This window comes from Erpetoichthys calabaricus, chromosome 9 (genome assembly GCF_900747795.2).
Source record: "Erpetoichthys calabaricus chromosome 9, fErpCal1.3, whole genome shotgun sequence".
NCBI classification, from domain to species: domain Eukaryota; kingdom Metazoa; phylum Chordata; class Cladistia; order Polypteriformes; family Polypteridae; genus Erpetoichthys; species Erpetoichthys calabaricus.
The window spans coordinates 135,562,982-135,577,465 of NC_041402.2; the positions used below are offsets into that span (position 1 = coordinate 135,562,982).

At 36.7% G+C, this 14,484-nt stretch overlaps 1 protein-coding gene across 1 annotated transcript in view; it reads right to left on the reverse strand.

Annotated features, from left to right (window-relative positions):
* The window catches only part of LOC114658135 (neurogenic locus notch homolog protein 1-like), a 46,717-nt gene extending 32,821 nt beyond the window's left edge, over positions 1 to 13,896 (reverse strand). Inside the window, exons 1-2 of the mRNA XM_028810199.2 lie at positions 13,614 to 13,896; positions 12,249 to 12,318 (exon numbers count right to left, since the gene is read on the reverse strand). Coding sequence (XP_028666032.1) covers positions 12,249 to 12,318; positions 13,614 to 13,671 — 128 coding nt within the window. The 5' untranslated portion in view covers positions 13,672 to 13,896. The remainder of the gene's footprint in view (positions 1 to 12,248; positions 12,319 to 13,613) is intronic.
* Between the last annotated feature and the right edge of the window lie 588 nt (positions 13,897 to 14,484).

Below are 14,484 nucleotides of genomic sequence, written 5' to 3' on the forward strand. Positions count from 1 at the left end.
CATCACATTTTCTTCTGCAATGACAAAATATTTTCCTATCAGATGATATCTGAATACTAAAGCCATAGCAACAGGACTTCTCCCTGTATAACGATCTCCTTTATTAGGCCCCCAACATCCTCCTTCCAAAAAAGATTTAAGAGGTATGATAGCACCTGCTGAGGGACTCAGACGTCTCACCTTGCTTCAAAGAACATTTTGGCAACTGCAAGTGTTCTTTAGTCAGTGTAATGTACTTTAATAAATTTACACTCATGGTCCACTTTAAAGTCAATGCTTTGTTGAAGAAATAAAACAACAAGGTGTAGACTAGCCATCCAATAAACACATCTAATAGATCCTGCTGTACACTTTCATGTTATAAAATAGTAATTTAAAAAGTTCCCTTTCTACTCAACTTTACATATTTGTTTTTTTTTTTTTTACAAGTCAGTTTGTTCCATTTTTATAATCTGAGTGAGGTTACAAGAAAACAAACTTTCCAGTTAATCTCCTATATCTCTCTCTCTGATGACTTTGCAGCATCCATCTGTCTCAAAAAAAAGGCTTTTAGACAATATATAAAAAACATTTAAAACAAACCTAATTCTTTTTTTCCTTATAATGATTAAAAAATAGGAAAGATTCTCGAATCTATCAGATAATGGGATTACGCCAGTCAAAAAAAAAAAAAAACGCATAACAACAGGCCCATAAAGACGCTGGGCATCTGCATGCCTCTTGCAAAGGCCACAAGGAGCAGGTGTGCATGTTAATGAGTAGACAGCAGCTGCTGGCTGCCAGGCCACCAATCAAAGCCTGGAATGGACTTGCCCGGGCTAAAAGAAAGAGCCAAGCTGCTCACGGCCGAGAATGAAGGAGCGGGTTTCCAACATGTTGTCCTCATGAGTGGCTCCATTGTTCTTAAGGTCTTTCAGAGCCTGACTGAAGGCATGCTGACTGCAAACTGCCAGAATGTGAATTCAGCTCTTAAACATACTAGTTATGGTTCTTACTTGCCGCTGTTTTTAAAACATTTTAATCACTATGAGAATTTGTTACAGTTGGAAGAAATAATACTTGAAGCAAAATAATTGAAAGCTCAACATTGCATTGCCATTCTGGATCCCACCACCCACAGATTGTAGCAGTTCAGTGCCTTACTTTGGGCACTTGATCTGAAAAAAATTTTAGACATATATTTCAGGTTCACTAAATTCATGTTCCAATAGTAAAACGATTTGTTGTCAAAAAGAAAAACAAAAAAGTTTGTAGCCTTTTGACTAGTCTACAAGTCTGAAGAAAGGAAAACCCAAGCACAGACTAATCATATCAGGACTAACCAAAAATACTTGTGATTGTTATGTCTGAAATGTTAATGTCAGATACGAACTTAGGCAGTTTTCACCCAGCTACTCTACACATAACTGTTGGTAGTCAGAGCAGTTTAACAACTGATGGCAAAATCTCTCCCTGGGGATTGTATCTACACAAAATCCACAAAATTTTCTGGACACATTTGAATGATTTTATGCATTTTTGGACATGAAAACTCCAGTCCACTGAAGAAAAAAATGCATACACTTTGTTTGGTCTGAACTTCTGATGAATTCAGTTAATGAAACATCATTAATTCGTCAATAATAAGTGTTTTTCTAACTAGATGCTTAAGGAGTTATTTCAAGTTGCCGTTTAAATAAAATATACTGTAATCCAGAAAAGCGATTTTTATGTTCCATCAAGCAAATGAATCAATTAAAGTAAAAGACTGTTGTCAAAAAATAACTTCACCCTAAAGCAGGGGCACTTACAACTTACTTAAATATCCTCGAATTTAGCATTTATATTTTAAGCTTTTTCTTATGCCTGTCATTGGTGGACATGTAGCTGTGAGAGGCCTCTGCTGTTTAGCTTTATTTGAACCATCTCTGGCAGGCTCACTTTGCAGGCAACTGCAAAATTGCTCTCTCTTAGGTCTAAAACCCTAGGACACAAATCATCCACACAAAAAGCACTCTTTACCTTTTGGACTAATTTTTCACACTACTCTCATAGTCAATAAACCTTTGGCTAAAAATATCTAGGAATAGACATGTCCAGGGAATGGTCATTATTTATTGTTTAAAATAGCAAAATGATGTTAGCAGACACAGTCAGCAAAAAGTGAAATGAAATGAATAATGCTGAGCATAGGCTGAAATTTATATCATATGCATCTAAATAACTCTACATTTCATTTTCTAATTTTCAAAAAGACTTCTGAAAATTAAGTAGCTAACAGCAACAATGGCAAGTTATTTATTAATTGTACTGTACCATTTAATGACAGAGGTCAAGAAAAAATCTTAGTGTGAGAGGATGCACTGTGACAGCTTACTACATCCCTGAAACCGGATGGATGGATTTCTGATAATTACGTTCACTTCATTCTCAAAACTGTCTACAAAGACTAAACTTACAATGATTCACATATTATATCTATCTTCTTCTGGTTTTATGCTTTAAAACATTAAAGTATAAATTCAAGTACATAATAAAAAGTTGTTCCTAGAACATAGGGAAAAGGAAAATTAAATTTACGGTGTTCAAGTATCCCCATTAAACAACCAGCATGAGCTCAAAATTAATGTATAAAAATATTTATTGCATAACACAAATGAACTGACTAAAAAGACAAAAAAGATAGTACACAGGGCCAAAGAAAGTACTTTGTTGTTTTCGATTTAGTTGCATGCCAGTTCCTGCTGTAAGGAGAGAGCTCAATCTGGCTCTATTGTTGCCTTATTCAACTTTTTGCACACTGCCTGGATTTCCTGCAACAGGTTTCATTCAGTGTAGCTATGTGCCTTCTAATAGCAACTAGAGGCAGATGTTTCTGTGACCTGTGACCCACAGCTATTAGAAGCTGTGATGTTTTTCTCCACAGTATGCTAAGTTGCCATCTGTCACTCGAAGAGTTAGCCCTCCCTCTCTGATAAACACACATTTACTGAAGAGGCGGTGGATGTGGATGGATGTACAGAATAGCTATATTGAAACAAAATGGCACAGGGAACATATGACTGAAAATGAAAGAAGTAAATGACATAATGTATATAAAGGCAAAAAAAGTGCTTACTAATGTTTAATGGAAAATTAAGTGGTTAGAGAATTAGAGAAACCTTTACCTGCTGTTAATGGTGTTTTACAGTTTATGTACTAAATTTTCCTACACTTGAAAGAAAAGATTGGAAAATAATATTCTGTAGACTTTAAAATTCTAGCTTGAAAGTTAACCTTACTTGATATACTAAAACATATCTTATTATCATTCTTCTCCAGAAATAATCAATAAATAGCTTGACTGGAATTTATTGAATATATCTTGAATTACTAAAGCATTAAAAAGTAAATATAGTTTTGGCATGATATACTATTGAATATTCTCCTCTTTTTCATTTTTGGACAAATCATTTCTGGTAGTGTTTAAATAATCATTTCACAAAAAATTTAAATGTGCCTTTACTGTTTTTTCTACATTTTAAAAAACTTAATTTACAAAAAAGTAGCCACTGCACTAAATAAAAGTTATCCAAGGCTACAGATACAGCTATACAAGAAAATTTGAGTTACCTAAACAACAACCCCCAAGCCAGCTCTGATTTTTACCATTTTCTGACTTGTCTCAAGGACACATATGTTCTGGAAACTGGTTCTGCACTTGCTAAACATGACTCCCTCCACATATCCCAGTATGCATGGGAAATCTATGCTCTTAGGAAAGATTCTGAAATCAAATAGAAATTAGAAAGTCATGCTTGTGTATAATTAAACAAGAGTAAAACAACAACAAAAGAAAAAACTCTCAGGGTTTTCAGTTTAAGATCAACATTGGGATACCACAGAGTCTGAAATTTAAACTACTTTCTAAACTAAGAAACGCTTTCCAGTTTTTATGAGTATTACATTCCACAGTATACAGGTTCAAAAATTCAAGACTTAGTAAAACTTGCTGGATGACAAAGAGGGCTTTTTTTTACTTTGATCAAGGAATACTATTGAAAAACACTAACTAGCAAATGGAAAGACATTTTGCACCCATCCTTAAATGAGTAAAGAAAGAACATTACTGTAGTACTTACTTTGTAAAGCTTGTGGAAAATTTACTGTTTCTGAGCAACAGCATATTGAAGAAGGACACTATCTCCTTTGACAATGCAATTTGTTAATAATTCAATTTCAATTTAAATTGAAAGAATATTTATCAATGTGATAATGTCCTTTCTACAATCAATACTTTGATTTAACCAAAGAAGTAATTTTATTTCACTGAATGCAATAATAATCACAGCATACTTCAAAATGTTTCCCAGCTGGTCTCATTAATCTCGAGATCAACAATCCAAATGCCTACCCATAAATGCATTTATGAGCATATTTCATAAGCCTATCTCATCAGCACTGTGCCCAAGTCAAAGCCTAACTCATACTCAATCATACAAGTGCATTTTTGAGTTACTGACTGGCCTACCCTTACTGAGTTACTAGCGGACCTTTGGCTTGTGGTAAAAGAACAAAGTGCACACAATGACTGGGCCTTGACTAGATTATGCTACTAATAAAATCAATAAAAATTATTATGAACTTTAGTGATCTATATGTATCAAGCATATAAATTAGGTTTTAGACTTCATAAAAGCAAAATATTGTAGAGTGTTAAGTAGGAAATAAAGTCAAAGCTTTTAATAGAAATCAGAGATTAACATGTGGATTAACAATCACATTTTTTAATCCATGTTTCTAAGTGTTCATTCCCTTACTTTAGTCATATTTCAACATGTATTCCTTTTGTGTTTCCATTGGAAAAACCCATGGTAATAACCATGGTGATACTAAAAAAGAAAGTTCAGAAGCACAAAATACTGGATTAGAAGCAATACATAGCCTGATGCTTCATCCTGCCCATAGTTCTCTGATAAAGCTACATTTACATTCTGTTCTTTTGTACAAGCATCTTAGAAGGTCTCCTAAACACCTCATGAGAACACTCAGTCATGTATATAGTTGGCATCATGCATTTTGCTTCATTCAAAATTACTCTTCAAAAAGCACACTTTGACAAATTACAGAGTTAATTTCTAGAATAGCAGTTGGTGAGTGGCAATGTTAAGACATAATGCAACACCTGCCTTTAAAACCACATCACTTTGTTTCAAGCTAAACTATTTTCAGGAATTATAGCTACATATAATTAAAGGAAAAGAAAGAAAAAAAAACTCTTTGGATAAAGTATCTTAAGACACACCTTTCTCACAGTGGCTTGCACGTGTTGCAGGCTTATTCTCAAACAAACAAAATGCTCTACTTCGGACTTGGAGAGGAAGAATGCAAAAAGAAAACAAAATTTGTATTGTATGTTTTGTGGCTTTGCTTCACTGACTGGTAAAGTTATTCAGCCAGTAATTCGAGCACATCAAATTCTTTCAAGTATCATGCAGGGCTTTCGGTTATGTGTGTCTGTCCTCTAATCAAAAAGAGCAGCTCTACAACAATAATAAAACTAAAAGAAGCTAAAATAATTTAAAGGCCCAGTCAGTTGACTTCTTTAGTGCAACTCAAAAATAATTAATCATTGCTACAGGAAAGCTGGTGACAACAACAAAAAAATATGCAAACAACCAACAAACCAAGAAAGAGTTTTAGTGCATATGTGCATGTTTAAAAAAAATCATGAAACTAAAACTGTGTTTACTCTTGTGCTAACATGCATGTAAGTGGCCCAGTTAGTTAACCAAGTATTAGAATGAAGGGATGCCAAAGGATTCCAATCTAACTCTTCTCTGGTTGTGATAAAATAATAAATATTACACAACAATGTAATAATAAATGTATACTTTTATTGAATCTTTGAGAAAAATATGTCAATGTGAAGAAATTATTAAAAGATTTGTACTCAGTAATCATCAGATACATCTGTAACCAGGCCCAGATACAAATGTAAATTGCCTGATCACATTTTTCATTTTGCACTTACTATACTAATATAGTTTTTATTGTCATGTACAAAATACATTTTTCCTATGTTATCATAGATTCATATGCTGTTTTTAATAAATTAATAGTCAGCACTGTCACGCCAAGAGGAAAAGTAAATTTTTATTTGGCTAAATAATAAATCCTTGTCAACAAATACTTAACAAAGAAGCACACAACAGCAACTGAACCTGCAAGATGGAAGGTAACTGACAACATCTTAGTAGGCATATTAATACATATAACAGTGAGAATGGATTTACCACCCAACACCACTGGGTATGACGTTAATCTGCATCCAGCTCTGCAAACAGGTCTTCCAATTTGCAGGGAAAACTTGGGGGTTGGCGGCAGGATTGGCAATCCGGCCACCATAAAAATACCTCACAATGTTCTAGTGTGGTACTGAAGTGCCACCTGTTGCATGGCTGCACTTAAGTCCCAATCCGGGTGGTTCTTCATGTGGTGGGTGCAACAACTCACTGTAAAATCAGTGCATGCTCCCTACCAACCAACCACAAGAGGCAGGTAACATCCCAGTCTGTGAATCCTAATTTCCAGTGCACTCTATGCAGTTGTCACTTGCTGACACATACCTTTTACAATGTCCTGAACAAAAAAGGACAGAGTCTCCAAAAATGTGAAACCGGCATCCTAATGTCAACAGCAAAAATAGGAAGTTTTGCATGTAGATTAACCTCAAAGGTGATATCAACAGCAACATCTATATTCTGTTACACAAGTACATCCTTCAGGGTAGTGAAATTTCTATACAAAACTATGCTTATTTGTATATACCCTTTATAATTTTACACATTTTTCAAACCTTTACCTGCGAAAAAAGTAGGCACTAAAAGACTAGCTGTGACAAGAAAATGAAAACTTTAACTAAATAATTATTACTAAGAACATGGACCCTTGCACTTCAGCTGAGACTGCAGTGTTTCAGGCAGATGCATGTGGCTTAAGGGTAGAGTGCAATCAAAGAAACACTTAAGGTGGGAGCAAACCTTCAAGTATGCTAGTGCATATTTTATGCCCATTATCCATTTGTACATAGTCAAAAGCTGCGGTGGGTTGGCACCCTGCCCAGGATTGTTTCCTGCCTTGTGCCCTGTGTTGGCTGGGATTGGCTCCAGCAGACCCCCGTGACCCTGTGTTCGGATTCAGCGGGTTGGAAAATGGATGGATGGACATAGTCAAAAGTGGAGATTAAGAACATCTGAATTATTCTGTTAATTTTCAGCCTCAGGTCTGGGTGACCAGAACACATGATTTGATTTTTTATTTTTTAATAAATAAATGCATTATTATTAATATTCTCTAAGTGGTAGCTGCTCATTTGGAACCCAAGTTTCTCAAGCATAATTAGAAACATCTTAAGTATATGTGTTGTGGGCTATTTAAAAGCCCACTTAACAATTTTAGGTACAAATAAATGTTTAACTCAAAACACATCATTAACAGTCTAGTATAGGCCCCAAGGGATCTTCCAAATGTGAAGGGGAATCAAAACCAAATAAGAATTATAACCACAAGCCAATACACTCCACTCTAAACATTTCATTAAGCAGCTTTAAAGCTCACTGAGAAGAAATAGTTACTACTACTTCATAAATGGTGTACCTATAGAAAGCTGCTTCGGTAAAATGATCCCAGTACAAAGCAAAACAAAGGAATTGAAAGGAATCTACAAATACTTGTGTCTGTTTTGTATCACTACTCCATTTCTGTTACAAACGCAATGGATTTTTATACTGCAATGCATATATTTTACAGAAAAAATCTTTTTAATCCTACAAGTTTAAAGGACATTTCTGTTTAGTCCCTGCTCCTGTTTAGAACTAGAACTTCAGTACTAGCTCTGAATTTGTCTTGTGCTTCATCTTACTAGCACTTCAGTTCAATTTTTATACCCAAAAACTTTACTCATCTTAGTATGGGACTACATGTAACATGATGTGTAGTTTCTCTAATTTCTTAGCAGCCTTACATTGATTCTATCTCAATGAATGCAGCATGCAAGATGAAGTCAAAACAATATAATTATACTTGCCAATTTGTGTCATTAGCTGTATTGGTGCCCAAGTTCAGAATTAAAGCTTTTGGTTAATCCCTTAGTGGGTTAATCTCTACATAATATGCTTGAAAGTGTCTCGTCACTAATATTTACCAGTAGCTTGCCTTCACAGCTCATCCATACTACTATTTCACCCAACAGCCAAAACACTAAGAAAAATGCTGCTCTCTGTAGAAGTCAACTGAAAATGAGTAGTTAAGGTAAACCACGTTGCAGAATTCTGGCCCCTAATTAAAACTTTAAGTGTCATGGGCAAGTATTTATACCTGTACTATGCAAAACTGCTCTATAAAAAGTGCAGCTGTAAGACAGTCCTGTAAAGAAAAGCTTTGTCTCAATGCACTTTGCCCTTCACGACTTCTGTTTTTATGGTAAACAACACTCCCAGACAGTTAGACACAAGACAGGTGAACAGGGGTGTTCTGTACATTTATGTGATACCTGCTCTTGTTAAACAAAACATTCAACTTTCATTTTTTACACAACTTTGCTCTCCCCCTTACTGTTTTAGATTGTAAATGAACCTGTAACATCCCCCAGGCCTACATACTGAAACAGAACGTTACACTTTAGGAATGTGGATTCATTAGTTTTCTGGCATTCCCCCAGGGCTTTATTCACCTGCTCACTGGACAAGGCACTCAAGCCTGCTTAAATATTACAGGTCACAGTGATTTCATTAGCATAAAAAATATTTTTAGCTTCCACATCAACTTGCTGATTATTCTGTAAGTAGTTAAAATTGCTGTCACAGTGTTTGCTTTGGCCCTATCCGCTGATGCTAAAGCCTTCATCTTCTACAACCTTTAACATTTAACATCCATCCATTTTCCAACCCGCTGAATCCGAACACAGGATCACGGGGGTCTGCTGGAGCCAATTCCTGCCAACACAGGGCGCCAACCCACCACAGGACACACACACACCAAGCACACACTAGAGCCAAATTAGAATCGCCAATCCACCTAACCTGCATGTCTTTGGACTGTGGGAGGAAACCAGAGCAGCCTGGGGAAACCCACGCAGACACGGGGAGAACATGCAAACTCCATGCAGGGAGAACATGCGAAGCGAACCCGGGTCTCCTTACTGCGAGGCAGCAGCACTACCACTGCGCCACCATGCTGCCCAACATTTAACATATAATGCTTCAATGGATTCCGTAACACTGCAATTAACGGCACAAGTATCATCTTTGAAGAAAAGCCGAAGGACCCAGCCAGTGCCTGAACGGAATCTGTATACTCCCTTCATGTCTGTGTAGGGCTTCACCAGATACTCTGGTTTTCTCCCATATTCCAATGCAAGTTAAGCTAACTGCAGGTCTGATCTTGCCCATTGTGTGTGTTGGTGTGTAACTGTGAGTGTACCCTTCAACGGACTTGCTTAATTTCATGCCTTGCTGTCTGTGATTGACAACGTCTTTCTGTGTGGCTCTGTAATGTAAATATATTTTATATAAATAGCTTAAGCGTGACATATCTTATTTTTTTTCAACTTTTATTTAATTTATTTAAAGCATGTAACAGTCCATACAACCAAGTCAAACTTCACAAAACTAAATTCGATTCAACTCCCACCCATGAGAAAGCGTGACATATCTGAGTAACTAAACATAACACATTGTTCAAAATAGTCTACCCATAATACACTGTTCACAAATTAATAATAACCAATTATGAGTATAATAAGAGTGTTTGGCTTCTCATAAGATAATGAACACAAGAAACGTTCCATGTAGAAAATCAGGGAATGTATCATTTTAGCATTTATTTTTGACACACTACATGCTACCATTACCATCTACAATAAAATGTCGCAATATCAACTACTTAAATGATTAAATGGTTACACCTTTTCCTTCCAGGCTCCGTTTTGTCAATACATACTACATAACTGAATTGAAATTTTGTTTGAAGAGGAAAAGGCTTTCAGTCTTTTTCTACAAAGAAACAAATAGCCGGAACTAAGTTATGAAGCAAGGCAGAGAACAAGCTGTGCACACAACAGCATGATACAACCATCTCTCTGTGGACTGACTAAATATGGAAGGAGGAAACCACCATAACATTACAACAAATGATTCTGAGAAAGATCCTAGTAGGTTTTAAAGAATGTCAAATCAACAAACAAGGATACTATCAAACACACATCATCACATTATGACCACTGTTGTTCAATAATCTAGTGTCAATTAGCCTTATGAATATGAACCTGAACTGAATGGCAGAGAAGAAAAAAAAAGTCCCAAAGTAAAAATTAGCTCTACGCTTATGCAGCCACAACTTTGCTGAGCCATCAAAACACTAAAGTTAAGTACTGAGTGAAATTAATCCTTAGAGTCATTCCCATATCAAACTTGTTGGACAAAATAAAAGTAAATGACAACAGGAAAACATAATTCTGATGTTTTTCACTAAATATTAGACAGCAAGTAGCATTATGCAAGTCTATAAACTGGGTTCCAACCAAGACTGAAGTGATCCTAAAGAAATGAGAACATAAGTAAAATTTGGATATAAAAATTTCTAAAAATTTTAACTTGTGCTTCAAAGCACATTCAGAACCATAAGATAACTCTAGTCATGACTATGTTTTGAATAATTTTACAAAGCATTTTTTCATTTAAAATACTGTAAATACTTGGAAGCTGTTGCCTAGCAATACAGTTGGGACCTCAAGACCTAATTGAAATTTGTTTTGGAAGCAATATATTAAACAGCACTGACATGTCATGCTGGGCTGGAAAGCTAGTTTTTGTCGAAACATGTAATGTTCTAACATTATCTGAAATTAGCAGCACAGATTTTTTTCAATCTTTGTTCTAAAAAGTTCAGCTCTTTTACTGATTCTTATCACACTCTGGATACAGAATCATTCTCAAAGCTACAATTAAAAGAACGGAAAAATGCTTCCCTTCTGAAGAAATGTCTCTCTTTGGAGAAATCCGAGGGGGAAAAGACACACAATGGGGGCTTTGTGACCAGGGTGCACTGGGTGCCAGATAAAATTAAGCTATGGAGGTCTGCCAAGATAGTTTATTTCCAGGATCCATAATTAAGTGCCAACTGCAGATATGGGCAGCTTTCTTCTGCAAAGATAGGAATTCTTTATAAAAGTTGCATTACTACACAAACTTACAAAGCCCATGGCTACAACCTAAGTGCAATTATATAAGTTGTTTAGCTAAGTACAAAATTCTAACCATATTTTTCAGAAACTGATTATTTCTTAAAATATAAACTTGAAAACTCTCCATCTAAATATGTGTCTTATAATCTGTGCTTTAAACTTAAATCAGTGTGCATAAGAAAATTGGAGGAAAGTTAACAGAGTGAGACGCTACGAAGGATTGGGGGGGGGGCTAAGCATTCTGGGAAGCCAGAGAGCGATTAGTCACAGCGCATTAATCTGCCTCCCTAACAATAGACGCTGAGATTCGACCGAAGCCCAGCTGTCGTCCCCATGAAAAGAAAAGAAAAGCGAGATTTAGAGCGTCCAGCGTCCATGAGACTTCTGTAAGAGTAGTGCCCCGCATTCATTAGCGGCTCCAAGAGAGGGGGTGAGACGCCGCTTTTGTCTGCTAAATTGCACATGTGCCTGATTAATTTGCATGAGGGGGTGGGTGGGAGTTATTGTGCAGATGAAAGAATTGGATAAACAACATTAAAATATTTTAAAAAATCAAATACAAAAAATTATGGCAACCCTAAGAGAAATGAGTGGATGAGAATAACAAAAAAATATTTGGCAAAAATTATGGGGTCACACGAGAAAAATAAATATGAAACTTACCGATGCAACGCAGAGTTTATACAATGTGAAATTATGAAAAACGTTCAGTAACCAGCAAATAAAGGTGAACCAATAACTACTTTACAAACTAAACGTGTACTCAAATCACTTCTCATGTCTGCTTATTCATTTTAATCGTCAGTTTAATAGTGGCTTTATAAAGAAAAAAACGGACAAAGCTTGATATCCAGATGTGTACCATTTACTCCAAAGCCGTTCCAACTTTTAAGGCTGCAAAGCAATGGTAGATATCACACAAGGAGAATGCCTCTACAAAGTAAGTCTTCAGGTTTAAAGGCTTTTAAAACAGTGATTACTAGCAAAGGTATTATAAATAGCGAGACAAAAGGTGGTTCTTTGCGTAACCAATCTGAGACCTTACCTGCATTTCCCAAAGTCATCGCATCTCCCACCATTTAAGCACGATCCAGCGGACTCTGTGCAGGTTATACCTTTAAGAAAAAGAGACCATAGAATATTTATGGGGGTTATAACTTCCTCACAACTGACTGAAAATCTTTTACCGCTTAATAAATGTTTAAGTCCAAATACAGTTAGTACTACATCTAATAATAACAATAAGAATAATAGGAAGTGGTCGTGAATTGCGCCCTTCTCTGAAGTGTCTCAGTGCGCTAAACTAGCGAGGCACGGATAACCCTACCATATGGTTCTGTGCTCACCTATTCATTTTAAAACTAGTTCGGCGGTGCTTCCGTGTTGCACACAATCACTAAATCTGTTCCAAAGTCATGCTCAGTGTTTTTTCTGTTTAACAGTTATTACTTTTCCGTGGTTTAGATATTAATGCGCAAACCCAGTCTGACACTTTCTTCTGATAATTACCGGGGGCAGAAGTTGCGGTTTCCCGTCGATTTATTGCATTAACCTAAGAGTATCACATAAGAGCACAAAACGCGAAAAATTCTCAAAAAGAATGGCAAATATTAAATGTTCTTCCGCATAAAGTCGGAAAATTTTTCACTTTGCATTCTTGGCCAAGTTTAAAGTTCTATAATTTTAAAGTAACCTGGAAAGAAGTCTGATTTAATGTTTAATCTTAAAATACCTGTCAAACGTACGTATGACACGCGCATAAATGTGCAACAAAACTGCGCGGACGTTTGGGAATTGTTGAGAACTCGCGCACGTACTAAGGTACATGTCTCTGACAAGCCGACGAAACTAGGACCAGGTCACCAACTTTCACTCCTATAGACTGAAGAAGTTGCTAAAAGAGAAGATGAATCACGGGTTTCCCCACTGAGGTTTCAGTTCTCACGACCTAACGCGGAGCAGTATATGCGAATGCTGCTCAAGCTACTCTCCCTCGCATATTACTTCGAAGTTTCCAAAAGTCAAACATTAAGACTTTACGACCGCGTGATAACACGTTGACCTGAGACAATGTAATATCTGTAGCCTGCTCTCACGTTTCAACCTCCGCCTACATTGGAAAGCTGCACTAGACACTTCCCGACACATGCCTCAGTCTTAGTTCAAAAATATGCAACAAGTGCCCTTCTTTACAGTCGGCACGCGATTCCCAAATTCGCGAAAAAATGAAACGGGAAACAGGAGTACAAACGTGCGCTCCAGTTCCTTCTTACACATCACATCATGCAGTTTCACAGATCAGTAGAAGTTCAACCCTGGAACAAGTATGAAGTTTCTTCCGACTCTGAAAGTAAGGCATGCAAGATAATGTGCTCGCGAAGAAAAAACTGACACCCAAACCCGGACTTACCTTGTGAGAAAGGGAGCAATGATATCAAAAACACTAGGTTCGTAAGCAAATGATACATTCCTCCTGCTCTGTTTTACAGATTCGTATTAATTCCACTTTAAGGTCAACATATATCCAAGCGAGGTTTCTACAGACTGGTGTCTATTTGTATATAAATATATATCGTAAAAGTTTATATAAAGGTATTGTATCCTTAATAAATAAATAATTCCAAATGACGACAATTGCTCTTTTGAAGTGACCACGCCGCTCCTCCGCTCTGATCACTTCTGCCTCTGACTTGTGAAATGGCTCAAGTGCCGTGTGCTCTAATCTCCACTAGGCAGTCAATGGGCGTATCCTTCCGCGCAGGTGCTTTTAAAAACGAACAGTGTCCCCATGTAGGTGACGCCTCGCGTTGTAAAAAAAATCAGTTTGATAAAAAAAAAAGATAGAGAGAGTTACGGTTCTTAGGTAAATTTATAAAATAATGCCAACCACAATCTCATGTATAGACGTAAATAAAGAACTATGCTGGCGAAGTACCACAACTGTAACGCTTGAGAAAAGTTTGTAACGCGGAGGGATACTGCCCCCAAGTTATTAGAGATCAATGAAGCGCTAGTGTCGCGCGGGTCGGCCGCACGAGGGTGGCGCTCGCTCGGGTCTTTGTTAGTCTTTTGAAAGAGCGGAGTGCGTCGCATCTCTTTGGCTTATCACGGCTTAGTAGGAGGCTAACAAAGAAAGCTAGGAAGCTAGAGTAGGACGTTGGCTAAATATGTATATGGGCTTTCGAAAGTGACTTGTCGGTGTTGCTAAGGATTGCCTTACTTGTCCCCAAAATCGCGACGATTAAGGGGAGCGTCCAGAATTTCAGATTTTTCTAAAATAA